Genomic DNA, 27,704 nt, shown 5'->3' on the forward strand with positions numbered 1-27,704 from the left:
CTGCTGCGGAGACACACCAGGAACAGCCAGTGGCTGGAATTTGCAGCCTTCCCTCTGGAGCCTCAGCCTGGAGTCGATCCCTCGCAGTGGGAACAAGGGCTGGGGCTGCTCCTCGCTCACACCGCGCCTCGGATGTCACCGCCCCGGATGTCACCGACTCCAGGCCGCGACCTCGCGCCTACGACACGCTCCCCGTGACGTCATCGCCGCGTCATGGCGCCGCTCGTGACGTCACCGACAGCGGCGCCCTACCACCACTTCCGGGGCGGGGCCGCGCGCGGTCGCCAGGAGACGTGCGCGTGACACCGCCCCGCGCGGACGGTGACGCCGCGGACGGGAGCCCGCTCGGGTCAGGCGGCGGCGGCGGCGGCGGCGGCGGCGGCGGCGGCGGCGGCAGGTAATGGCCGGGAACGGAACGGAACGGAACGGGGCTGGATGTGATGGGGACGGGATAGGATGGGGTGCGAACGCTGCGCCGGGCCCGGCCGGGGTGGGGTCCGGGTGCAGCCGAGCTGTGAGGGGCAGGCGGAGGCGGGAAGGCCTCGGTCCCTGCCCGCGGCCCGGTCCTCACGGCCCTTCTCCGCAGAGGCCGCGGCGGGAGCGGCGCCGCCATGGGGGAGCTGTTCCGCAGCGAGGAGATGACCCTGGCCCAGCTGTTTCTGCAGTCCGAGGCCGCCTACTGCTGTGTCAGTGAGCTGGGCGAGCTGGGCAAGGTCCAGTTCCGCGACGTGAGTGCTCCGTGCGCGGTACCGGCGCCATCGCGGCATCGGCAGCCCCGGGAGCCCGGCCCCGCCGCACCGGCCCCGGGGCTGGGCGTTTGCTGAGTCCCGTGTCTCTCTCTGCAGCTGAACCCTGACGTGAACGTGTTCCACCGTAAATTCGTCAATGAAGTCCGGAGGTGCGAGGAGATGGACCGAAAGCTGCGTACGTTCCCCGCTGGGGTTGATGTGGCTCTGACTCTGCAGCTTTTGTTTAAAATAAAAAAACAAACAAACAATCAAGGCAGGCTGAAGCTGCAGGGCAGCGTTTGGAGCAGAGCAGTGGGGTGAGGGCACTGGCAGGGCTTGCTGCCTCCAGGGATTCACTCCCCCCTCAAAACATAACTCAGGCTAAGCCAGACAATCTTGGAGTAGGAGGTGAAGGAATCAGCTGCTGCTGGGGTCAGGTGCATGTTTGATACAGGAATGTCTGCAATTAACATTTCTAATGCTGTCTCGGCAGGATTTGTGGAGAAGGAGATTAAAAAGGCAAATATTCCTATCATGGACACTGGCGAAAACCCAGAGGTGCCTTTTCCACGTGACATGATTGACCTGGAGGTAATGATGTGTTAAGACTTAAACTAGTCTTAGACTCTTGATGGAAACAGGGAAAATTGTCTCTGTTGGTTGATGCTTGCAGAATTTAGGGGTGGGGGGACATTAGCTCAGTCTCCAGCTGTCCCTGGAAACAGCTCTGCCAGCTCACATTGGGCTGGTCGTGCTTGTCCAAATACAGAAGTGAAAGTACTCAAAAGGAATTTCACCACTGAAAAGAGCCAAAAACTGCTGGAACGCGTGATTTATGGTGGTGGGTCATAAAGTTTATCACCATTTTATTGATTTAAAGAAACTATCAATGAAGTCCATAAAAGTCTGGCTGAGTGTGAGATGTCTGCACTTGCCTGCAGATGTGGCAGATCTGGATCTGTGCCACAGCAGGCTGGAGATGCACCTGTAAATCCATGGAAATTGGGTGGGGTTATGAAACATCTCACTTGCCTGTGTTTGTTGACAGGCTGAACAGCACTTAATTATAGAATTGCTTTAAGTCTTTTTTTCTTTCTCCTTTTCACATCTTCCAGGCAAACTTTGAGAAAATTGAAAATGAGCTTAAAGAAATCAACACCAACCAGGAGGCTCTGAAGAGAAACTTCTTGGAGCTGACAGAATTAAAATTTATACTGCGTAAAACTCAGCAGTTTTTTGATGAGGTCAGAATATTGCTGGGGTTTAACATTTGGGGAGCTGATTCTTCTCACAGAAATAACCATTTTTATTCTCAGATATATTTTAGTTGCTGTTTTGGACAGCAGGGTCATTTATGCTTTGTTTGAGAAAGCTGCACGAATTTTTTTCCATTTTTCATGCAGTACACATAGCTACCCATGATTTACCTCCTACGATGCCAATTTGGGCTTTTTTTAGTTAAGCAATGGTTTGTCTAAAAACTGTGTGAAATAATTAAGATGTGAGTAGTTTTGAAAGCACATCAACAGCCCCAAAATTTGGTGCTTCAGTGAGCACTATCCCTAGTGGGTAAGAGTCTCTTTGGTGCACATGCAGAGGACTTTATGATCGAGCTGAATTTCTCTTCAGCCTTTAAAATGTTATGTGAAGACCCACCAGGGTTACAGTACAAAGCCCACCAAAGTAATAGATTAATTAATTAATTAACTGAGCCTTTGATCAAACCCTCAAGCTTTCAGAGGTCAGTTGTGGAGCAAAGCTGACATTTAAAGTCTTTGACATTCTTCTTGCCAGGAAAACTGGCAACTTCCACTGGACCTGTGAGAGCAGCTTCTCCAATATCATTCATGGCACTGACATAAATCCTGCTTGGGAGAAGACATAACCCTTCCTTGTAAAGCTGAAGTATCTCAAGAGTCTTGGCAGTTCTCTGAAACAGCTCCTGTATGATTTTCAGGACATGTTTTTGCTGAGTACATGTCCTGTTTCCTCTGACCTCAGGATTTGATCAAAGAATTCTTAACGGAAATGGCTCCTGGTATTTACAAGGGCTATTGTTGAGTGGAGCTGGACTCCTGCACACTTCAGGCCGTTTATCTGACAGTTTGTTTTTTGTTGTTCTGGCACAAGGTGTTGCCTGTTCAGGCACCCAGGTTGGTGCTGTGCCAGTCATAGTCACTGCTGACACAGATACTGCTGCTGGTGTGAGGGCTGCTGGGTTGTGGGGTTGATTTCAGTACAAAAAAACCCTTGTCTTCGAGTGTTGAATGTTCACTTACAAATGTCTCTTGGACAAACAGGATTAACCTGACAATCCATTACTTTGCTGAGTTAAAGTAGCCCTGCCTGTTCTGAGTGTCATGTAAAACCAAATGCTGAGCACTTTGTACTGAGAATGAATCCCAAACTGGTTTGGGTTGGGAAGGACCTTAAAGCTCATCCCCATCCACCCCTCTGCCAAGGGCAGAGACACCTACTAGATCAGATTGCTCCAAGCCCTGCCCAACCAGATCTTGTTAATTACTGTCCTCTCTTCCTACTGCTCTTCTTCAACTGCAGTGGGATCAAACAAAATTTAAAGATGAAAATCAATTTTCTAAACAGTCCATGGCAAGTTACCCACAGCCTTACACAAACCAGCCACAGAAAGATATGTTCTGCTGCTCTTTCATAACTGGCTTCTGTGGTAATAAAACAAAACACTGCAAATAACATGTGCTGCTCTATGTAAAAGCAAACAGAACAGCTTACAGATAATGTTGAGTAAAGTGTGACTGTGGACAGTTTAAACTGTCTGAGCTTTCTGTGCTCAGCAAACAGCTGGGAAGAGCCCCAAGCAGCCCAGAGCTGCCTCTGCTCACCATCCCAGAGTGGTTAATGCTTCCTTCCTCCTTGCTGCCATTGCACAGCACTTTCAACACTTGAAGACTACAATAAATTGTAATTAAGACTGTGTTATTCATAGTAATGAGTAGCACAAGAAATGGCTGACTCTTCAATTCCTTCATGCTTGGCTTTTACTCTCCAGAGCTTGAACACGGTGGGAGGGAGGGTGACAAAACTTCCCTTTTTCTTCTGTGACCATTCCAGCCCAAGCAGCCATTTCTTGTTCCAACACACCATGTTGATGATTATGCTCCTTTTCTCAGTCTTCTTGTCCTTGCTTATGAAGAGCACTATGAGCTGGAGAGATTTCTCTGAGAGCTTTGCCTAGAGTGTGAGCCTAAAAGAAGACTGGAAAAGTAACGGTTAATGGCATGCAGTCCCTTCTTCCTCCCTCTGACTCTTCTGCCATCTGCTTTTCTCTGTTTGCTTTGCATCTGTCTCTTCTGTCTGGCTCTGGGTTAATAGATGGTGACATGGATCCTTTTTAGTTCTTGTGAACATTGATTTTTTTTTTGTCCTGTTTGTGACCTGGAAGGGGCTTGAATTGTATGGGCTTGCACTGGGCATCCAGAACCATCACAGGACAGGACTGGAATCATGAGTGGAGAAAATGAACCTTTTTTGAGATTAAAGGTGCTGATCTGGTTGTGCATCAGGGGATCAATAAGCAAGTTAAATATTATTAATAATGAAAGCTCTCATATTATCCTTCTTGATTACTGTCATGGAAGTTCTTGGGGATTCCAATCCCGAATGACCTCATCTAGTAAAAAGTACTCCCCAATAACTGCTGGCAAAAACTCATATTCAAAGTAAATCTCCTAGAATCCTGTTTTCCTGCACTGGAACTGGATAACTCTTCCATTTCCACATAGTCTCAATTTTTAATTTCTGTTAAATCTCCCAGCAGTGCTTAGTTATCCTTCCTACAGAGCTGGTGCTGCTGTACCATTTCCTTTCTAGAAAGGGTGTGCTCATCCAATCAGAGTTGTTGAGAAATGAATTCAAGGAACATGGAATTTGTAATGCAAATAATCATTGCAAAAGAACGATTTCTTTCAGTTAAACTAGTCTAATCCACATTTATTCTAAACTGTTTTGCTTTATAATTCCACCCCCTCTAAGCAGGACTTGTCCTGAATAAAGGACACATAGCCCAAATGGGCCAAGCTAATATTAAACATTTATAACAAATTCTCTCTTGGGTGAGGTAAATCCAAAGGTGTCACCTGTGCTGTCCTTCCTTTTTCAAAATCACAAAAAATACTGGAAAACAGTGTTTTGATTACTGGAAATACAATACAAGCCTCTAACAATTGTAACTTACTTTTCTTCAGCATCCTGAAATCAAGATGTCAGTTGTTGGGATGTTTGGTCTGTGTTTTGTTTTCAGGTACCAAACTTCTTTCTTTTAGTTGTGCTCTCTATGAACTGAATTTTCATTCAGTTTTTGATGTTGCAACAAGTCACCTTCAAGTTGAAAGGGTAGGGAATTCCCTGTGTTACCTTTCCAAGGACTTCCTCCCTCATGTAACATCCTAAGCTGCAGGAAGTGTGTGTACAAGCAGTTGAGCTGCATTTAGTGTCAACCTTGCAAAAACTCTCCTGTGTGTGGCAAACTGTCATTTGTTGGAGAGATTTTCACTCTGACAGAGCTGTTGCCCAAATACAGAGACTGGGGCTAAGTTACTGCACTTGCCACAGATTTTGCAAGGCTGTGCTTTGTGTGTGTGTGGATATGATGTGTCCTTGGGTCAAACTCTGCCTTTCAGTGTGATTTAACAAGTTCCCTTGATGGCTTTTTAGGAAAGACCTCCTGCATACCACAGAGGGAAGACTTTGGCCCTCTGGTTGTGCTAAGGGGCTGTAATATTTGGCATTTCATTATATAAGCTGCAGAGGTAGAACTAAGTGTGAAGTGGGATTGAACAAGTGTGAAGATGGTGCACAAGAGAATATGATTTGAGCATCCTTGACCTGAATTTCTGACACTTACAAGCCATATTCCTAAGAATTTTAGCCTGCAAATGAGTTGCAAAGAAGGATGGTGTAAAACTGTCCTGTTTTAGTGCCTGGCTGGCCAAGAGATGAGCCACATTGCCAGCCTGCTCTAAGCAGTGTTTGTGTCTGATGGTGAACTATATGGTGAATAAGGATAAATTAATTTATTATCAGGGGAAATGCATGAGTCAAGTGTGTTTCTCTGGTTTGTGCCATTAAAAATGGTACTTGGGACCATCACTTGTGTTTAAAACTTGAATTTTTTTTGGTTTTTTTTGTTAATTCTGCCTCTCTTCAGACTTATATATATATCCCAGCCCCTTTGTTGCAACAATCTTCAAGCCTTTCTTGTATGGAAACCCTGCTGAGCCATTCCATTTCTCCTCTTGTTTTTCTCCTTCCATGTGTGATTCTTGCTGTCTTTTCTATCATCTCTTTTCTCTTTTTGCTGTCTTATGTTTGCTCTTCCTTTCCTTTTCTTTCCTTATCTTTCTTTATCTCCCACAACTATCTCCTGGCTCCTCATTCCCTGCATGCCACTAACTGGTTTCATTAGATATTAATTGATTTGTGAATTCAGGCTGAATTGCATCATCAGCAGATGGCGGATCCAGACCTGTTGGAGGAATCCTCTTCACTGCTGGAGCCGAGCGAGATGGGAAGGGGTGCCCCGCTCCGACTCGGGTAATTGCAGTTCAGGATTGCTGCATTAGGGATTAGCAGCCTGTGGAAGCAGCAATGATTTCAGCACACTTGTGGAACTTTCCACACCAAGCAGATGAAAGCTGATCTAAAACTGGCTGCTCTTTTCCTGCCTGTATTAACTTCCCAGTTCGCCTTTGTTTCTCTCTGCACCAAATTTGTTCTGTCTGGTTGTTTCCTCAGATATTCTGAGATCTCATAGCCTTGTTGAAAGTTTTAGCTACTGTGGGCACAAAATGATTTGAAATAACTGTAGAGTTCTACATCCCCTTTATCAGCTGCTTCCAGGCTTCCTTGTACGTTTGTAATGCTTTATCTGGACAAGGGGGTTTGGTCCAGTGAGGTCTGAGCCCAGGACACAGTCACTGGCAGTCATGGGCTGCTGTAACCCTTGCAGCAAATTTACCAGGGCTATAGGGAAATGAAAGCTAGAAACTAGATCTGAATGCATTTGTTTCTCCTATAAGCAGTGAATTATATCTTTTAAAAGATCATTCCATTCTGCTAAAAAGCAGAGCCTGTGCTACAGTATTGTGCGTTACCTCCGTGTATTTAGACTTTCCATTGTGGAAGCCAAAACAAGACTTGGACAGCTTTTGGTGCAGTGCTGACCCCCATTTCCATCGTGTGCTGGCTGTGGGGCTGTGGGTGGCTGAGCTGCAGCCCCTCAGGCCGTGCTGTCCCCTTGCAGGTTCGTGGCTGGCGTGATCAACCGCGAGCGCATCCCCACCTTCGAGCGGATGCTGTGGCGCGTGTGCCGCGGGAACGTGTTCCTGCGCCAGGCCGAGATCGAGAACCCGCTGGAGGACCCTGTCACGGTACACCAGCCCTGCCTGCAGCTGCAGGGGATGGGCATCTCTAGATACAAACCTCTGTCCCCCAGTGAGCTCCATCCCAGCACCTGCTGCAGCCTCAGCTTCGTCAACAAATGCTTTTCTGTTTAATTAAAACAAAAATAAGAGGCTGTGGAACCGACTCAAAACTCAAACTGTGGCAGGGTCTTGGGATTTCTCTGGCTCAAACTGCAAGGAGTAGTAATCCTCCATGGAAGATACTCTTTGGGACATGGGCAGTGTGTAATATGAAACTCAATTCTCTAAACTTGAACCTTTCATTTTTTTCTTAATTCGCTAGTCAGTAGTTTAAATATCCACCTTAGAATTGTTTGCATTAGTATAGAAATAAATAGTAAATTATATGATTGGGGCTGGTTTTACATCCAGTGTCTTCTGTGCTCAAACCAGTGGGCACTGCTCAAACTTGGGGCACCCCTGTTCTTACCTAGTAAAGGGCTGCCCTGGAGCACAGATCCAGGAGGTGAAGCTCAGTTACAGCCTCTCTCAAGTGAAGCTGATGTTTTTCCTTGTCCCATCAATCACCAATCACCAGTAGCTGACCTGTGGAATCATCTGTCTTCTAGGAGAGATTTTGTTCTTATTGTGCAGAACTTCCTTAAATTGAGGTTACACCTAATGTAATTATTCTCGAAACATTATGTTAAAATTTCCTAAGTAAGGTAGAACAATAACTTGTCAACAAATGCAGGAAAGGGGCCCTGGCTGCCCCCAAGGACACAGCTGTGCAAGGAATGTGCCTCTGGTCTCCCTGGAAACCACACTGGTTAAACTCCACTTTTTTTAATCTTCATTCACTCTTTTGGCTTGATTCTGTGGGTGAGCTGACTGCACTAAGTGCTGATAAATACTTCATTGCATCTTCATTATTTTTGGAGATTTTACCAGATCTGTGTGTATAGCATAGAATCAATAATGGATAACCTGGGGCATTTTGCTTCAGTAAACACAAATACAGTGCAGATATTTTGTACTGAGGAGAGAAAATTGCTCTCCTTGTGGCTGTTCCAGTGTTACTCAGGTACATCCTGGACCTGCTGTGCTTATCTGAGCTCCAATAGACAGACTTAATGAAAGGAAAAGTAGAACTCTAGTAATTTTCTAATGCTAATTTCTACAATTCTTTTCTTTGTTCTAGGGGGATTATGTGCACAAGTCTGTATTTATCATCTTCTTCCAAGGTGACCAGCTGAAGAATAGAGTTAAGAAGATCTGTGAAGGGTATGAAAGTGACAGCTGGGCAGCTCTCAATTATTTGAAACACACTGACATGACTTAATATCAGTATTTCTCAACTCCCTGTTTCACAGTGGCTGCAGGAGCACATATTTAGACAGCAAGTGAAATGTGCCATAGGTAACTGAAACACATTTCACAGTCAGACTCACCACTCCCCAGCCTGTAATGCTCAAAGTGCACAACTGCTGTGCCAGGGAATGCAAAATACCAAAGCAGTGTTGATTCCTGGGCAGGCCTGATGGGACATCAGTGGGATATTCTCACAGTGGACACAACAGTGGCTGCTTCTACCAGCAGTTGCACTGGTATGGCACATCCCCCCTCAGCTGGGTGGCTGACCAGCCTCGTGACAGGGCCTGGAGGCACTGGCAGCACAGGCAGCAGAGGATTTTCTCCCACTTCTGTTTTCTTTACCACTCAACTTCTGCTTTGGCCTAAAGCAAACTGTGCATCCCTTTGATGTAGAGGCTGGAGCTCTGCTTGGCTGTCTCTGCTGATCAGAAACTGCTCTCAAGGTGCCTCTGGCTCACCCCTGGCTGATTGATCTTTCCATCTCTGTCACTGAGGTGCTTCCCTGTCTTCCAGGTTCCGGGCCTCCCTCTACCCATGCCCAGAAACTCCTCAGGAGCGGAAGGAAATGGCTTCTGGTGTCAACACCAGAATTGATGATCTTCAGATGGTAAAATAACTGGGGCCAATGACCTTGCTTTGTTGGTTTTTTTCTTTAATAATATAGCTGAAAACTATATTTGGAAACATTGGTTCCTGTTAAAACAGGAGGATTTTTGCCCCTGTTAGATGACTGTGTTTTCAGCTTCAGGTAGCTTGAGGCAAGAGTGCAAGAGAGGTTTTTGGACATTGCTCAGTTGTTTCTGTGTCAGGATGGGATGGGTGGTTTCATCTTTCTGGAGGTCTAAGCAATTCATTATATACAAATAACTACAGAGAACTCCATACCAGGGAGGAAAGAGGAACTCATGTAGGGAGATCCCATAGGTTTTGACTCTGAGAGCATGTTGTGTAGCTCCCTGCTTCATCTGCAAGCACTTTGAAAACATTTAAACTTTTTTCCAAGCTGACATAATAGTGCTAACACTACCTTAGCTCTTCTTTTTTCTGCCTGTCTTTGTATTTTCATGTTTTGCTGTCCTGAAGAGCTTCTGCTTTACAACTAATCACTTGTGCAGCAGCCTGAGTGTTGGTAAAAAGTAATTAGCACCCAGTTCTTGTGGGTGCTTGTTTCAGATCTCTGAAATACCCGGTGCTTGCTTCAAGGAAGAAAGACAGTATGTGATAATGTAGAAAGATTTAAGGGATTTGAGACAAAAATCGAGAAAAGGTTCAGAAACTAAAAGGAATAAGGTTGAATTTGACCTACTTGTTTGATGCAGAAACTGTCTCAAGCTAGGAGTTGTGCAGTGTAGCTCAAAAGATATTTTAAAGTAGATAGGAACTCAGCAGCAATGTAACTGCTGTAAGCTGCATGTGCCTTGTGTCCTCACTTTCCCTACAGTCTAAGACTTTCCACTCTGGAAATCTGACTTGGCCTGAGTTTGATATGTTCCAGTTGGAAAACACCCTCAGTAGGAAACACTTTCTCCTTTTCCCTTCAGTAAACAAGTCTTTGAGAGTAATGTGTGTTTTCAGCAAACCCTTTACTTGCAGAACTCTTCTCTGCTCTTTTAACCTGGGTGGAGGTAGAACTGTTCCCTGTGATCTTGGCACAGTTCATTGTTTGAAACAACCACTTACATGGAGCTGGAGGAGGAAAGAAATTAGAAATTATCCCTGGAAAAAGCCCTTAAGCTTTTCAGCAGAACTAATTGATGTGGGGGTACATCATGGACTGCAGGCATGGGTAGGGGGAGCAGGCTGGTCATTCATGCTCTGTGGGAAAGGCTTGTCTTGTTTGTGCACTTTGAGCTTTGCTCCATGATTTGACCTCATCTTTCTCCTGCTTTTTTGAAAGGTGCTGAACCAAACCGAGGATCACCGGCAGAGGGTTTTGCAGGCAGCTGCTAAAAACCTGCGGGTGTGGTTCATCAAAGTGCGCAAGATGAAGGCGATTTACCACACCCTGAACCTGTGCAACATCGACGTGACACAGAAGTGCTTGATTGCTGAAGTGTGGTGTCCTGTTGCTGACCTCGATTCCATCCAGTTTGCTCTCAGGAGAGGCACTGTGAGTAGATGCTGTGCCAGTCAGCTGTGGCAGCACCACGTGGATTCATGGCTTTTTCTGTGTTGTGAGCCCTTGGAAACAGCCCTCACAAAGGACAGCTCATTTAGCATGTAGAAGCAATGTCTTAGAGGTAAAAGAAGTAACAAATACATTATGTGAAGCTTAAAGTTCAGGTGAATGTTGGAATGCTGAGGATTTTAGCATGTGTAACTCCTTTGGTATGCTTAGTTATTAGTTACCCGTTCTAATCTCTGTAGTCCTGGTGTTTGGATAAGGTGCTCTCCAGGATGTTGCCAAACTCACCCTCTGCTCAGATAGTCCAGAGAGCTGGGTTTTGTGAAGTCCTTCCACTTGCTTCTTGTTCTCTGCTCAGTGTTCACCTTTACTCCTACACAGAGCAGAGAGCAGTGGAATCCTGGCAGCCTTCCTCAGCTGCTCCAGTGTCTCATTGTGCAAGCACACTGCAAACACTCAGCATTGCAGTTTTCCAAATGCCAATGGGACAGCTGTGTTGGACTTCATCCTCCAGTGCTCCAAGGGTGGGTTTGCTGATACTCCCTTTGTTTTTCTCAAACAGGAGCACAGCGGATCCACTGTCCCATCTATTTTAAACAGGATGCAAACCAATCAGACTCCACCCACATACAACAAAACTAACAAGTTTACTTCTGGCTTTCAAAACATTGTTGATGCTTATGGCATTGGGACATATCGGGAAATTAATCCAGGTAAATTCAGACTTGGAAAAATCCAAGATTTCTGTCTCAAATATTTTAGTCGTGATGTTTATCTGTATTGCCTGTCCTGTGTGGAAATCTCTAATAGAGAATTCTGGTAGAGACTCACCAGCTTTCAGTAACAGAGGGGAAGCTGGGGAATTATATTTGCCAAATTGTCTGAGATATACCATGATGAATCTGGGCTGACTAACACAGAATGATGTTGTCTTTTCCCTTACAGCACCCTATACCATCATCACCTTCCCATTCCTGTTTGCTGTGATGTTTGGGGATTTTGGCCATGGAATCCTGATGACTCTGATTGCTGTCTGGATGGTGGTGAGGGAAAGCCGGATTCTGTCCCAAAAGAGTGACAATGAGGTAAAGTGGCAGATCATGCTGAGCCTTGCATTTCAAACAGAATTGCAGATTGGTTTACTCCCACCCTTTCCCCCCTGAGTTGACAATCCCATTTCTCCTCCTTTGGAATTATTGAAGAACATGGACAGGCTGGGAAGCCTGAAGAGCACACACACATACTTGAGTAGTGTAATTTCATAATAGTATTGAGTTCCCTTGGCTTTCCTTTTGTTTATTTACAGGAAATTATTAATTTCAGTTGTCTGAAGGAAATTATCAAGTGTAGTAAAAAAAATCACCCCAAATGTAGCTCGACCATAGTGGGGTTTAGCCACTGCAAAACTCCCAGTTCCTGTACATATGTCCCATCCCCAGCATTTTTCCTATTTGCTCCTACTTGATTTTGCTGGCTCAGGGCTGACAGGAGCTGAAGCAGAGTTAAGATACACTGACAGGGTCTGTGCTCCTGGTTCCAAACTCATGCTACCAGCTGGGAGTTGCATCAGACTGTGCAGTGCAGTTTGTCCTCTCCAGATACCCCCAAGTCCTCAGTGGGGATCCACACTGCCCCTTTATATTCTCCTTATCTGTGCTGCTGTGCTCCCCCTTGAACCCTTAATCCCTGCTGAGGGGAAATAGAGATTTTGGGCTCTTCATGTGATTGATGTTTGTCCAACTGATGCCTAGAGGAGCTGGAACAGAGGCTAGACAGAGTTAACAGGAATAAAGTGGATATTTATTGAGGGGCCTTCAAAGGCCACACCCTGGCAGTACCAATGCCACAGTTATGGCCCTGCCCAGGTGGCTCCAAGATGAAAGCAAAAGAGGGCTTGGTCACAAGTTCTCATATTTTTATAGATTTTAGTCCATTTGCATATAGAAGTCAGCTGTCCAGTTAACAGCCTCAAATAATGAAGTTTCATTATCCTTGCTTGCTTGCTTGCCTGCCTGCCCTCTTTTCACATTGTTTATGCTTAGGGTCTGAAGTTTGAAGAGATTGTCCTTGAGTCCCCAGCTGGAATAGAATTGTTTTGTCTTCACCACACCCTTAATATAAAACCAAAAGCTGCACACCAAAGCAGAACAGAAAAACTTTGAATTTAAGGCATCACTACAACAGACAGATTTCCCTGATTTGGCTTTAGGAAGGACCCTGTTCTCATGGTCTTTCTTTGTTCCTTTTGTGTTTTTTACACCAGATGTTCAACATGGTGTTCAGTGGTCGATACATCATCCTGCTGATGGGGCTGTTCTCCACCTACACTGGCCTCATCTACAATGATTGTTTCTCCAAGTCCCTCAACATGTTTGGTTCCTCCTGGAGCGTCCGGCCAATGTTCAATAAAGCCAACTGGTCGTGAGTAAACCCTTGCTAACTTTGTAGGTGACTTGTCTTTCCTTGTTATCCTTCAGCTCAGGAAAACAAAAAATTTCTGACCTCTGTCTCAGGTAGATTTGGAGGAGGAGTGTAAATGGAGCCAAGATTCAAAGTGGCTTTTTTCCCCCCCACCCTGTAAAACTTACAAAGATGCAGTTTGTCACCTATTTCCCCATAGACATTGCAAGATTCCTGTGCCCTGCACCTGTCTTCTTTGTGACAGTGCATAAAAGGTCAAGAAACAGGGTTTTATTCATTAGGGAAAATCTCTAGTACCATCCAGGTTCTACAGCCTTCAAGTTCTCTCAATTTAAGCTATTCCTTGTTCTCACAAGGGAAGAGTGTTGCTAGTTTTTACAGAAGGAAGGCATTGCTATAGTTAATGTTTGTATGATCTTATTCCCAAACAGAGATGCTTTGCTGGAGACCACCCCTTTGCTGCAGCTGGATCCTGCTATCCCAGGGGTGTTTGGTGGGCCCTACCCATTTGGCATTGACCCAGTAAGAGCTCATCCTTCTTCTTTTGGGAAAAATCCTCTGTATCAGCAGAAAGAAAAGGCTGTTCACTGTTCTGTGAAAGATTCCCCAGCCCAGCCATTCCCTTAGCAAGTCCATCAGTGGTGGGAATACTCCTGAACAATAGAATTCCTACTGAGATGCCAGATTTGGGAGAGAGACCCTTGTTCTGAGGTCCAATAAAGGCTGCTTTCTCACCCCTTCCAACCTGCAGTGCTTTAATCAAAACTGCTTAGCCTTGAAAATCACTTTCTGAAGTTACTTTTTTTTACCTTGGGGAAAATTGCTAATCTCTTTTTGCAGTCACTCTTGGAAATGTGCATTTCCCAGTGATCCTGTGACTTTGTACCTGCCTGCATCAACACCTCTGCTCTTAACTCTGCTTGTAATATATGACAAACCTTGTGTGGGTTCCACATGAAGAAGTGTAGGAGGAAATCAGAGCTGTGTGTAATTGTTCCTTTAAATGGATAATCATATTCTTTCTGTTAAGGATACAGCCTCTTTTCTCCTGCACCTTTGAGGTACCATGAAAAGAGGTTTGATTTGCTCAGTGGTGGGCTCAGTTACTGTCAGACTGTTCCTAGCTGAAAGTTTGTCTGCTCATTTCCCCAAAAGATATCTGTAGGACAAACACATCTTTAAAAACCTGCTTTTTAAGCCTCACACTTCCTGACTGGTTCATACTGTTTAGCTTAAAGGGAGTGTTTTCCTTCTCCTGTTTTCCTTTCCCTGATATCTGACTAGATGTTGTTTTTCACAGATCTGGAACATTGCCAGCAATAAGCTAGCTTTCCTCAATTCCTTTAAGATGAAGATGTCTGTGATTCTTGGCATTTTCCAGATGCTTTTTGGTGTTGCATTGAGTCTCCTGAACCACATGTAAGTGCTTTGCTCTGGTTTTCTGGTGGTGGGGGGAGTGGAGTGTCTTTGGGTGTTTTGTGGTTTAAGATGCCTGCCACCTGCAGTGTGTGGAACTGTGCCTGTCAGGCAGTTCCTGTGCTCCAGGCCCAGCTGTTGTCAAGTTGCCAAGTCCCTGCACTGTCATCCAAGGACTCTCTTCATCCTCTTATTAAAAGCTTTTGCCCTAATTCTAACCAAATCTAATACACACTTTTTTTTTTTTTTTTTTTTCCTTCCATGTAGCTATTTTAAGAAGCCACTGAACATATACCTTGGATTTATCCCAGAAATGATTTTCATGTCCTCCCTCTTTGGATACCTTGTTATTCTCATCTTTTACAAGTGGACAGCCTATGATGCTCACACATCCAAGGAAGCACCCAGCCTCTTGATCCACTTTATCAACATGTTTCTGTTCTCCTATGAGGACACCAGTAATAAGATGCTTTATAGTGGGCAGGTGGGTGCTCTTGCTACAACAAAATCAGAGATGCTTCATGGTACTGGAGTGTTTCACTGATCTTGTCATAATTGTGAAATCCAGCATAAACATCTTTCATGCATTTCTGAGGGCTGTGTACTATGATACTATGTAATGCTGCAGAAAGAAGGAATAATCTCTGTACCAGGAATTTTTATTTGACCATAAGTCAACTGTGGCTTCAGAACATGTGGATCCTGATTATTAGTGGAAGGCAATTAGGAATATTGTCCCATGTCTGCAATGTGATACCTCTCAGCTTAGCTCAGACACCAATGCTATTTCCTCTCAGCAGTATCAGATATCTGCCAAATTCTCATTCCCTGCAGGAACTTTCAGATTTTTCCCTATCTAACCCAGTCTCAGCATTAAATGCTGTGCTCAGTCAGAGGTGGCAGCTGCAGGCATTAAGTACTTAACTGCTGTTCCCAGAAGAGAGAGAGGTGCTGGAGTATCCACAAACTGGGAATTCAGCTGCTCTTGCTGGGTTCTGTGTATGTTTGAGCAGTGGCTGCAGCTGAATTACCTGAGACTTGTTTCTCTTGCAGAAAGGGCTCCAGTGCTTCCTGGTGGTGGTGGCCTTGCTGTGTGTGCCATGGATGCTGGTAGCCAAACCCCTGGTCCTTCGCCAGCAGTATTTAAGGAGAAAGCACTTGGTGGGTGACTCCCTTTTACATTTTACATATGAAAACTGGTTTTGGTTGAAAAGTTGTTCTCCATCTTGAGCTTGGATTCATGGGTTCACATTGCATTGAAACCTGTAAAGTGTTTTTTCATGTTCCTGGGCATGCCAGCAGGTGGGTGTTACTGGAGACAGAGTGTTGCCTTCCTGCTTCCCAGATCTGGATCCAGCATCAAACCTGCTTTTAAAAACCACTTATGTTGGTAGTGTTCAGAACAGTGTCACTGGCTTGGGCTTTGGTAGCTGGTTTAGGAACAGTCTCACTGGCTGCTGGATGCACTTCTGCAGCTGGGCTGGGCTGGCAGTGGGGAGCAGAGATAGACATGGCTGGCAGACTTCTCAGCTATCTTTGTATGGAAAAAAAAACCCAAAAGGAAAAAGAGAGAGTGATGTGAGAGGTTGTCTGCTGGGGTGCTCTGTAGGTTTGCAGCTGCTGTGTGTGAGGTGCAGGAGCAGGGCACACAGACACTGCAGAGACATGCAAGTGCTCCCTGCATGTCTGGCAGCGCTGTGAGGACGTGCAGCGAGTCAAAGATCAGCTCAGTTACAGACACTCCCTCTCCCTTCTCTGACCACCTTTCATCCTCCCATGTCCCCTCCATCCGTCTCCCTTTCTCTTTTTGTTTTCTCCTCCTCCCTCTCTCTTCTTGCATCCACCCCCAGGAGGGGCAGCCCGAGGAGGCCCAGGGCAGCACGAACGCGCAGGCGCTCGAGGCAGCAGCGGCTGCAACAGTGAGTGCACTTCAACCTCGCCTGATGCCTTACAGATGGGAGCTGCCTTTGTGTCTGGTTATGGAGGGAGCATGGAATGTATCTGAATTTCATAAGGGAATGGCAAGTGCACCTTTAGGGTGGAAAACACTTTCTCTTGGAAAGAGCAAAGTTTAGCCAAATTGATACATTCTGGATGAACACCCAGGCTGGAGGATGGTAGTTGTGTGTGCACAGAGACACTTCCTTGCAGGAGTGCTGCTGAATCCAACCTGCAGAGCAGCACAGGATTTCCTGCTATCATATCTTCCTCCCTGTCTTAAATTCCTTTTTTTTTCTTCTGCTTATGTATTTGTTTAAGGTAGATTAGGATTCTTCTCAGTGCAGCATTTCTGTTTGCATTATATGTTCCCAAACACACAAGTGTTTGGCCTCCAGCAACTCCATGTCAGTAATCATTGAATTTGTGACACATCTGTCCTGTACACATTTTGACCTGAAATTATTATAAAATGGTTGTGCACAAGCAAGCTTCTTGGTGGTGGTTGTTTTGACTTACATGTTTCTGAGCCTACAGATGGCCCTTTGCTTGACAGAGCTTTCTGCTGAGGATTGTGGCAGCCTCAGAACTCAGTCCCTTCCCCAGTGCTGCCTATTTCAGCTACATTTTAGTTCTGATTCTGCCTGGCTGACTAGGAGGTGTGAATCTCACTGATTGTGTGGAGCACATCGTGTTCTCCAGGTGCCAGAGGTGCTGGGAGGGACATATCAGCTGGTTCTCTCATGACATTTTAGCCTCCTCACAGAAATGTCAGAAATGAAAATGGATCTTTTGTGTAGGATCCATCCAGCATATGAAATGCATCTCCATCAGGAAGCTGTGAGGAGAGGTCTTGTGTGAAGTGTGCTTAGAAGGATCAAGTAAACAATTGGAGCTGTTGGAGCTGTGTTTAGGTTGGCTGGTTTACAGGGAATGGATCTGAGTGCAAGGGAAAGGCTGCTCAAGTGCAAGTTCACACAGGCTAGAAATACATAAATAGAATATTGACAGGAGTTATCACTGACTTGTGGTGTTTCAGAGATACTGAAAATCCTAATAAAAGCATTGTCTTAGTTATTAATATGGAGGGGTTTAAAAATTTTATTTCTGTTTTCAGAGCATAAACGCCTACCTAATTTGCTTTTAGAAACCTGACAAAATCTCTAAATCATATCTGGTATTTTGGCATATTTATAATTCAGCCTGAAATAAAAGCAGGCTTCTAAGGACAGAGGAGGTAGAAGAACTTTCAGGGGCTGTTCTGCTGGTCTGTGCAAGCACCAGGTCAGGGGACCTTCAGTGTCTTTCATCTGCCTGGGCATCCCTGGACTTCTGCAGTCTGGATGTGGCAGGTCAGGTCACATCCTGTGTCACAGGTGACCCAGGACAGTGCTGAAGCTGGGCACAGGGTTTATTTCTATTTATGGTGTTGTAGTTTGCCTCTCTAGGAGTCAGACTCAGGGTTGGGTGGTGAATTGCTCTGGTTTTCAGCATTTCAGCTCAGTCTGTTGCTGTTCTTTTCCCTTTGCAGTCCTGGAGGTGCAGCTGAGGGTCAGATGCTGAATGTCAGAACAAAAGTCTCTAAAAGGACCTGCTTGCACAATGTAGGGTTCCCAAGCAGGGGAAGATCTGTTTTTCCATGTTGGTGTGCCTGAGGCTGGTGGGAACAAGTGTGTGTGTGTGTTTGTGTTAGCTCCATGACCTGCTCTGCTAGCCAGCAGTGGTGTGTCCATGCTTGTCCATGCTGGACAGGACGTGGGGCTGTTGCTTGTCAGAGCCAGCAAATGTCCTCTGAGAGGTGTGCCTTTATTGTCCTCTTGGTTGCTGTTACACTGTAGAAATGTACCAAGGATTCACTCAGACAGACTTTTTTTTTTTTTTTTTTTTTTTCCCCAGCCCCAGCAGGAATCATCACCTTTCCCATCCAAGCTGGGAAATAGAATTGCACCTACCTTAATCTGGGCCTTAATATTTAATATTCTGTTTTCCTCTGTGAGCTGCTGCTGCACATGGAGTCATGAGAAACCTGCACTTTTGCACTAAAACCCAAACAACACTTTGCTCTTTCTTTTCTGCATGTGTCAGGGCACGCACAACTTTGGTGGGATCCGGGTGGGCAATGGCCCAACAGAGGAGGATGCTGAGATCATTCAACATGACCAGTTATCTACCCATTCTGAGGAGGGGGAAGAGGTAAGCACCTGAGCATCCTCGCTCTCAGGGCACTGCAGGCAGCAGGATGAGCTCACTGGGACTGTAGCTCCTCATTTCCAGGCTGTTTAAACAGCAACATTCCCAGTGGAGTGTGTTCCTAGCAGTTTTCTCACTGATTGTCTCTTGATCACTCCCAGGACTCCAGAAAAAGCAGCATAATTTGAATATCCTGGGAGATGTGGCTCTGTTTGTCCCCCAGGAGCCACCATCTCGGGTGCACAGCACTCCCAGGTGCCACATGTTATCTGCTTCTCCCATGCCAGTGGAAATTCAGGGGCTGTATTTCTGCAGCACTGAAATTTTGTTTATATATTCATTTTGACTGCTGGGGGTAATATTAATTACTTCCCTTTCCTCTGGGAGAGGAGAAAAACAGTCGATCTCAGGTTGTTGGGGAGTTTTCTGATGCCTCTGAACAACTGCAGCAGATCCTGCCTCTGTAGTGCATGGGATGTGTTACTGCTTTCTGTGCTGTGTAGGAGGGAATTGCTGAATGTGTTCATCATTAATGTGATCTAAACACTGCACTAAATGTAAATTTGTGTTTTCAAGCCTACAGAGGACGAGGTGGTAAGAGCACAGCAGCTTTGCCTTCATGTGTACCTGGGCCATTTCCCATTGGTGTAAAACGTGCTGAATGGAATTTGTTATGTCACAGCATCTTGTTTTCCAAAAGATCTTGCTGTTTTCATGTTACAGCCATTTTTAATTCATACACACATACATCAACAGACTTTTATACTTCATCTATACAGCTTGTCTGTCTGATCCCCTGTCTACAGATTGTTCCCAGTTACCTGGGAAACTGTTCAGCTGGAGGTCCGAAATGGAAATTTTCACTTCTTCCTAAGAAATTTCTGGTTTTTTTTAAGTTGTGGCCTTCTTAATTTTGTGCTACAGCAAACTATTTAAAGATACTTCTTTCCAGAAACTATCTGCCATGTTAAGGATGATGCTGGTTAACTCAGAGAGCAAATGCAGCACAACCAGTCCAGTTTCATGTAGTTCAAGAACTGAACTGGCCAGAGGCTTTGTGTAAAACAGAAGCTCTGTTATGAGAAACTGCTCATCCAGAAGCACTTGTAACAAGTATTAAAAACATGGGGATTTAATACTGATGCAGTGTTGAGTGTAGGTTTCAGCACTATCAGGTAACCAATTTTATAACCAAAAAATACAAATGGCATGAAATCAGAACAGCTTGACCAGGGCACTGCTGCTGAAAAATGTGCTGAGAGTGGTTTGCTCAGAGCTCTGCTGTGCACAGGCCTGTGTGGAATGGGGGGGCAGGGGAGGGGCAGGGGGTTCCTGTTCTGTACCTGATGTCTCACTGAACCTGGGGAAAATGTATCAACCCACAAGGGCTGTGCCACAGCAATCCCCATGCTCCCACTCCTGCCTCAGTGGTTGCTCTCTCTGGCAGTTGCACTCAGCTTTGAAAGGTCATTGTTTGCACATTTCCCACATTCTCTCCTGCTGACAGCTCGTGTGTCCAGAGCTGGAACTGTTGGCTAGGGCAACCTTTAGTGAAGAACTTCACAGCTCACATTCTGTAGAGAAAGCATTAGCATTTTGACAGCTAATTTAACTGAATTGTTTGAAATATTTATTGCTTTGGATATACTAGGGGAGAATTAAGAATATAAATAGCTTTGTGTGCATGCCTAGAGCATTAGTCACTGGATGTATTTAAAACATCGTGTTCACTTAAATCTGAGCAGTTTCTGAAGCATGGATTAAATCCAAACTGCAGGGAATGCTTTCCCAAGCTGCAAGATAAGAAACTGCCCTAAATGGCAGACTTCCTTATAAGTTCTTCTTTTATTATTGCAGAAAATTACTGAGACACAGAAGCTTTGCCAGTGAATAACACACAGATGTGACTTTTTCAGGGTAGCTTAATGCATTATTTTTCTGTTCAAAAAGGGCAGGTTCATGTCTTGCAAAATGCTCCTGTTGCTCCTGTAGCAAAGGCACACCCAGTATGGCTTGGGGCACTGCCTCCTTCCCCCAGCAGCATCTCTGGGTTACCAGGGAGTGCACACCAGCACCACCTTCTGCTGAACAGTCTTTTCCTGGCTAAGCCCATGGTTGAATTTGGAATATCTTGACTTTTCACATGCCAGAATAAGAAAACAATAATCACATCACAGCATTTGTCATTCTGCAAAACCTGTCAAGACAAGATTCCCTTTCTGTTTGTGGCGCTGTCGTGCTAAACCAGGAGAAGGCAGTGTCAGTGTGCAGTGTCACACACAGTGTCCCTGGTGACAGCAGAGCCCCCTGCTGTGTCCCCCACCCTGAGCACTCCCAGCTGCCCTCATCCTCTGTTCCTTTGCAGTTTGACTTTGGGGACACTGTGGTGTACCAGGCCATCCACACCATCGAGTACTGCCTGGGCTGCATCTCCAACACGGCGTCCTACCTGCGCCTCTGGGCGCTCAGCCTGGCCCACGCACGTGAGTGTCCCTGGGCACCTGGGCTGGGCCTCTGCTCTGCCTGGGAGCCCCAAGCACAGCAGCTTCTGGGAGAATAGGTGGTGGGGTTAGTGCAGAAAGCAGTCATTCACTGAGTTCCACTGTGCTGGTTACTGAGGAGTGAAAAAAGCCTTGCCTGCCCTATGAGGTTGGGTGTTATAAAAGAGTGGGACAGCTAGGTGCAGGTGGAGATTGGGAGCCAGAGTGTGCTGGAGTTTGGGATGGAGGCTGCTGGCTGGGCTGTGGTAAGGGACATGCAGACATCCATAAGGTAAGAGGATGCTGTGAGAGGGACTGATAGGGTTAGGTGGCCAGGTAAGGAACAGGTTGGGATTTAGCCAGTCATGCAGAAGAATGAAGGAAGCTTGCAGAGAGGAGGGGAGTCAGAGTTGCCTGAACAAAGTCCACTGAGAGAAGGCATGAAAAGCTTTTAATAAAAGACTGGTGTTGGTACCAGTCATGTCATGTTACCAGACATAATTGCAACAGGAGGAAACAGCACAAGGGGCCTCTTGGGGCTCAGCTGGCACAGGACAGAGCTGTGTGTGCATTACCTGGGAGCAGTGAGCTCCACACACCAGGGCTGCTCCCACAGTGCTGCTGGATGGGAGGAATGGAGTTAAAATCACAGAATAAAGCAAAGAGTTGCTGAGCAAGGACTCTGCCCTGCCCTGTGTGACAGCTGGAGGCAATGTCCTGACACACTTGGCTGCAAGAGCTCTTGTCCCTCTTCAGTTTCCACTTCATTGTAGCAGGGGTTTGCTTTAGTTTTTGCTTTAGCAGTAAACAACCCCCTGCTCCTGCTGACTGAGTCTTCTCCCCTTTCTCTCTGCAGAGCTCTCAGAGGTGCTCTGGACCATGGTGATCCACATTGGCCTCAGTGTCAGGAGCCTGGGGGGAGGCTTGGGCCTCTTCTTCATCTTTGCTGCTTTTGCCACGCTGACTGTGGCCATTCTGCTGGTCATGGAGGGGCTCTCAGCCTTTCTCCACGCTCTGCGCTTGCACTGGTGAGTAACTGCAACATCCAGAAACTGGGAGAGCTCCCCAGAACAAGAAAAGTTGGTGTCACCTGGACTGTGCAGAAATGCCATCTTCTAAAAGGCAGAAGGTCTTAAAAAAGGGTCAGAGATTTCAATCCTGTTTGTATAAAACATTTTCCCCCCAACTATTGTTTGAAATTGTGGAGCTCTGCTTAGAAATAATCACTAAAAGACCAAAGCTTTGGGATCAGGGACTGGGGAGGCTGTGCTGGCTGCAGCTTTGTGGCTTTCAGCAGAACTTTCTCCTTCCATCTCTTGGTCTTCTCCCTGGTTCCTGTGTTTTTTGTCCTTTGTGTGCAGTAGCTGCTGACTGCAGGTTCCTACTCATGCTCTTGCTCACTGCTATAAAACCTTGCCTTGGACAGGAGTTGCTTTGCCTTCTGCCCTTGGGGTACTTTGGGATGGCAGTGAGTTTTTGCTGGTCTTGCTTTTGGGAGTTGCTTTTGCAGCCCCTTTCCTGTGATCATTAAGCTCCTGTGTATGCAGCCAGCAAAGCAGAAGGAATTACTCTGCTCCCAAGTATGGAAAATATTCAAGAGCTTTCTCTAATCCATGTTTAAGAGCTCTCATTGTTCCACTTCAGATTCCCTCATTAGTGCACTGGTGGGATCAGAGGAGCAACTGGGAGTAGGATTTTCTCAGCCTGAAATGTAGGAGAGTCTGTGCCTGTCTGAGGTTCAGGCTGCTGCCACCTCCTCAGGCTGCTGATTTCCTGAGGGGGAGTGGGGTAGCAAAGGGAAGTCTCTGAAGATCACAAGAAATACTCAGTCTTGCTTAAATGGGAAGAAAAAGTTGGGAGCACTCTGAAAATAGTTCTGTAAGTGCAAAAGGAAACAAGTGCCTCTGGGAAAAAAAAAAAAAAAAAAGGAGAAGAAAATCAGCCTTTTTGCACTTTCCCCTGTTTGTGGGAAGGAAAGCTTTGGCCTTTTGCCCTCTCCCTTGGCAGCTGGTGAGGTGCAGGCTGGGGGGTGCAGGCTGGAGGCTCCTGGTCCACCTGTGTCTCTGTAGCCAAGTGAGCCAAGCTGATCCTGGGGTGAAGCCATCTTGTGCTGAGGGAGCTGGGGGGGCACTCCTGGAAATGGCTGCTGGATGGTGCCTCTGTTTTTCCTGGCACTCAGCCTGAGCCCTGCATAGCAGCCACTTGCTGAGTGGCCAGAGGTCCCTCATGCTCTCCCTGCTGTCACTGTGCTGGGCAGGGACAGCAGGAGCCCTGTGAGCCCTGCTGGGCACTGAGAGCAGTCCAAGAAGAGCAGAGGGCAGCAGTGCTGTTACTCCAGATGTGGTGGGCTTCCTCTGCAGTTCCTTGAGGATTAGAGGATTTCCAGGTCTGTGACCTCTCTGGGCTGGGGAGCAGCATGGCCATTTTTAAACAGCTGTTCCAGACAGGCTCCATGGAGCAGAAAAGACATTTTTGGGGAGGTACCTGTCTTGTGTTAATCACAAACTGCACCTCCAGATATGGCTCAGACACCTGTAACAGGTGTGAGCTGGAGGTAATGGGTTGCATTGCTAGGCTTTCTCTAAAGAGCCATTAAAAAACCATCTGTGGATGTGCCAGTGAAAAGGCAAAGAGGCAAACCCAGGGGCACTGAGAGCATGGAGCACTCTGCCCATGCAGACCAGTGCAGGGCAGCTGTGGAACTGGAGTGCTTAACAAAGTCCTGTTTTCCTTAAACATGTGTTTCAAACCTGCAAGCCTTTCATGCACAGGCTCTGAGAGAAAATCTGTTCAGGCTCAGAGCCCAAAAAGCAAGTTTAAGGTTCTATTTCAGACTGCAAGTGATCTGCTGAAATGATTTTGAGGTGTTGGTTATCACAGGGAGGCACCTGCAGTGGTTCCAAAGATCACACTGTTCACATTCCTTTTTGCTCCTGAGCTGAAAACAGGGTGTTCCAAAGGCAGGTGTTCCCTTTTTAGGAAGGGGAAGGGAGATTGGAGGTCACATACCACTGTCCTGGAGGAGCAGATGGGATTTTCTGGCTGTGGGAGAACAGTCACCTATCAGGAATTTGAGGTGTGGGTGGTTCAGCCTTCCTGGAAAGGAGGAGAGATTGAGCATGTGTTTTACTGCTTAGGGAATTCACAGGTTGTTCCATATGCTGTGCCTGGCAGTCCCAAGTGAAGGAGATTTATTTTGTGCTTTTTCAGTGTGCATTCTTTGAGCAGGTTGGGCTTTTCAGGCCATTCTGGCATGGAGGCAGCCCTCTGGATTGCTGCCCAGGATTGCAGGGTGTGAACTGGGGCTCCACTGCAGCTCTGTATGTGTCTGAGCTTCTGAAATACATCACTCTTCTGAAATATTTAATCTTTTCATTTATTATTTTTCAGTGATATAGTTCAACATGAGCATTCAGATTAATGCAGCTTCCCCTTTTTTAAGCTAGTCACATCTTCTAATGTGAGCCAGAACAGCCTGTGCCCAAAAGGAAGAGTTTGTAATTGTTCAGGGTGCTGCTTCCAGAGGGACATGGGTCTGTTGGAGCTGCATCCCACTCTCAATTCAGTGAGTGGGAGTAGTGAAATCCAGCTGCTCACCCACCTGCCAGGATTTGATTTTCCTTTGTAAATGTCATGAGCCAGGACTCACCTGCAGTGTGGCTGATAATGGCACTGTTTGTAAATTCTCTGCAGAACTTGATCACCAAAGTGAGACACACAGAAGGTTCAGCAGTAAACTGGGACACTTAACAGACATTGACCTGACAACAGCAATGCTTCCTGCTGGGTCCTGGGTGTTCCTGGAGACACCTCCAGAAAACCCCCCTGACTATTTACACTGATTATTTGATTAAATACACTTTTCTGACTAGTTCTCTTAACCTTAGAGCAGCCTCTTTTTCTAGTGTCAGGCCTCCAGTTGTGGCCAGTTGTAATGGGATATCCAAAGGGAGGGTTTGGATGCTGAGCCTGCTGCAATTGTGAATCATCAGGGTTAACATGTCAGTCACAGTGAGCTTGGGTGACTCACATACCCAACCCTCTGCCTCTCATTTCCCTTTGCTTACAGAACAGTTACTTAGTCACAGGATGCTTATGGAGATTATCCAGGTTCCTGAAAAACTAGAGCAGGTTGGCAAGGAGCCCTTCCTCCCACATGGAAAATCCTGCTCATCCTGGGGATCCCTTGGCCTGCGAGGCAGCAGAAGACACAGGCTGGAGCTGGTTTTCCTGAGTGTTTCGCTCCTGGGCTCTGTAGGGAAATCACTTTTTACTAGCTGAATCCAGCAGCTCTGGAGTTTGCCATGATTCCCCATTTGGGAAAAAGTAATTCAAGTTTTTCTTTATTTTGCTGAAAAAAACTCCTTCTCCTGAACTGTGTTAAAGGCTCCCCATTTGCTGTTGCTGCCTGCAGAGACTTTTGTGCTGTGGAAAGTGTCTGTGAAGCTTGGGCTTGTTTTTGCTGGGAATCAGTGGTTTAGTTTTCCCTATTTGGCTGTTGCTGGCTGTTGGGCAGTTCTGTAGAATGATTCTTTTTTTACTCGAGTTCATTAGGGGAGCAGCAAATGGGGCTGAGCCAACACTCGGCTGGAGCTGGTGGGAACATCCCAGTGCAAATGTGATGCAGGGAGTAAACACAAGTGGCTGGTGGGGAGGCTGAGCTCAGTGTCACATGGCTGAGGCTTGTGCTCATGAAAAAGGGAACTTCAGCTGTAGAAAATGCTGTCTCTGCTCCCTGTGCTTCCTGGGACACTGCAGTCAGAGCTGGCCTTCTGCTCCTGTTGCCATTTTTTGTCCCTGATGGAAGTTTCTGGACAGCTCTTTGCTCCACACAGAAGCATCACACTAGATGGGGAGGTTGTGCCAGAAGATACTTTGTTATAATACCCCTTTTTCTCTTAAAAGCTTTTTACAGTGAGCAACCCTACTTTTAATGGAGTTCTTGCTAATTGTTCCTATTGAGAGCCACCTTTTTAATGAGTAATCACTCTTCTGTCTCTTGCAGGATTGAATTCCAGAACAAGTTCTACACTGGCACTGGGTTCAAGTTTCTCCCTTTCTCCTTTGACATCATCCGTGAGGGGAGGTTTGATGACTGAGCCCCCCCAGTCAGTTCACAGTGTTAAACTTTGTGTATGTGTGTGTGACTGACCCTTCCCCGTGTGTCTGAGTTGTTTGTGTAGTGACAATAACTTATTGCAGCACCCCTGAGCGTTACCATGGCATCCCAAAGCCAAAAGCTTCGACGTTCTGGGGTAACAACACTGGATCACAGAAAATTTTTGTTCCTTAAGTTTACTCCCAAAGGTACCAAGTGCATGAGGTGTCTGTTTGCTGGGCAATCATGTGCTCCCTGTATTGTGCATTCCTTGGCAGCTGATCAGGGCAGAAAAGAAATGGCAGCAGTGCTGAGGGGACAAAACAGCACATGGAGAAAAGGCCTAACAGCCTCAGCTGGAGAAGGGTGAGGGCTGTTCCCCCTCTCACTGCTGGAGGCAGTGGTGAGGATTCCTCATGCACTGGGACTCAGCTGCTTCACCCTGGGGCAGGATGGGGAGGGATGAGCCACTGCTCACTGCAGGTACTGCCACTGGCAGTGAAACTTCTGGGGTTTCTGGTTTGAAACCAAAGCCCTTGAGGCACATCAGGTTAGTGTCTGTGGGGGCTTGGCATCTTTGCACAGGTGGATGTGCCAGTGACTCGTGTTGTCCTGTGCACTCAGGGTCTGGGGAGCTCTTTAAGGGAGAGCAGTGGCCCATCTTACCAAAATAGGTCCATGGCAGGGGGGTCTGGTGTGTCCCTGCATTAGCTGCTGCTTTCTTTCCTGTCCAAGCTGTCCATATTTCCTTGCACTCCTGAACTTGATGTAGCTGTAGCAGCAGTGGGGTGTGTGTTAGTGCTGTGTGTGACTGTCGTGTTCAGTTCTTGCAGTGGAGCTGAGTATTTGTGTATGAACAGATCAGAACAATAACAAGACTCATTAACCTGGAGGCAAGGAGGAAATGCCTCAAGGTGCCAGGCTGCTTAAAATTAGCTGAGTTATGTGTACTTTGCACACTGAAATGTGCACGTGCATGGAGCACAGGGACCTTTGTGCTGCACCTGGGAAGGCCTTGGGCACTCACTGTGTTAATGGAGGACGTGGTGGGTGTTCACAGAGGTGTTTGCAAACTGAAGGGTGAAATCAGAGTGTGACTGCAGGTGAAGCTTTGACATGAGTCCTATGTGTTCTGCTGCCTGGGTGAAATGTTGCTGACAGTCACTGTATAAATTAAATGAACTCCACAACAAACACTGTGGCTTGTTTTCTGCATCTCTGGTGCTCTCTGAGGGGGCTCAGGGCAACCCCTCACCCCTGACTACACTGAACACAACCCCCAGAGCTGCTGGGGACAGCTGGGACCTTTGGCATTTGTGTCCAGGTCTTGTCACCTCCATGGCCAGAACCATGGGGTGGACAGAGCTGGTTTGTACAGCAAGATCAGCGTGACCCTGCCTGGGCTGTGACATCTCTGTGCTTGTTGAGCCCCAGTGATATCCTGAGTGAAAGCCAGGCCAAGGCTGTTTATCCCAGGGGCTCCTGCCCTCCCTGATTGGCCCTGTGACTGCACGGGACAGGAGTTGTGCAGGGGGGAATATTCCAGCTTGTTTA

The 27,704-nt window shown here is 46.5% G+C and overlaps 1 protein-coding gene across 4 annotated transcripts; it reads left to right on the forward strand.

The window, feature by feature from the left end:
• Window positions 1-252: 252 nt before the first annotated feature.
• ATP6V0A1 (ATPase H+ transporting V0 subunit a1) lies at window positions 253-27,344 on the forward strand. Of its 4 annotated transcripts, none has more exons than XM_079327967.1 (21): window positions 253-397; window positions 587-728; window positions 846-924; window positions 1,222-1,319; window positions 1,844-1,972; window positions 6,217-6,299; window positions 7,009-7,135; window positions 8,310-8,392; window positions 8,996-9,089; window positions 10,380-10,592; window positions 11,170-11,320; window positions 11,553-11,692; window positions 12,871-13,028; window positions 13,460-13,550; window positions 14,329-14,447; window positions 14,712-14,928; window positions 15,498-15,605; window positions 18,468-18,575; window positions 20,938-21,055; window positions 21,909-22,080; window positions 26,058-27,344. In XM_079327967.1, exons 2-21 carry the CDS (start codon window positions 612-614, stop codon window positions 26,149-26,151), a joined length of 2,499 nt encoding a protein of 832 aa, XP_079184093.1. In that variant the 5' UTR covers window positions 253-397; window positions 587-611; the 3' UTR covers window positions 26,152-27,344. The 4 variants fall into 4 exon arrangements, with proteins under 4 accessions (XP_079184093.1, XP_079184094.1, XP_079184095.1 ...); XM_079327968.1 differs by having other exon boundaries at window positions 268-397; window positions 6,196-6,299; XM_079327969.1 differs by lacking the exon at window positions 253-397 and adding an exon at window positions 16,286-16,363 and having other exon boundaries at window positions 6,196-6,299; window positions 26,058-27,341.
• The last annotated feature ends 360 nt before the right edge of the window (window positions 27,345-27,704 follow it).

This window comes from Erithacus rubecula (assembly GCF_903797595.1).
Source record: "Erithacus rubecula genome assembly, chromosome: 27".
Lineage (NCBI taxonomy): Eukaryota > Metazoa > Chordata > Aves > Passeriformes > Muscicapidae > Erithacus > Erithacus rubecula.

Coding starts and splice junctions, on each gene's coding strand:
- ATP6V0A1 (XM_079327969.1), top strand. CDS start 612: ATGGGGGAGCTGTTCCGCAGCGAGGAGATGACCCTGGCCCAGCTGTTT. Junction 1,320..1,843: donor GTGACATGATTGACCTGGAG/GTAATGATGTGT, acceptor CACATCTTCCAG/GCAAACTTTGAGAAAATTGA. Junction 13,551..14,328: donor ACCCATTTGGCATTGACCCA/GTAAGAGCTCAT, acceptor TGTTTTTCACAG/ATCTGGAACATTGCCAGCAA.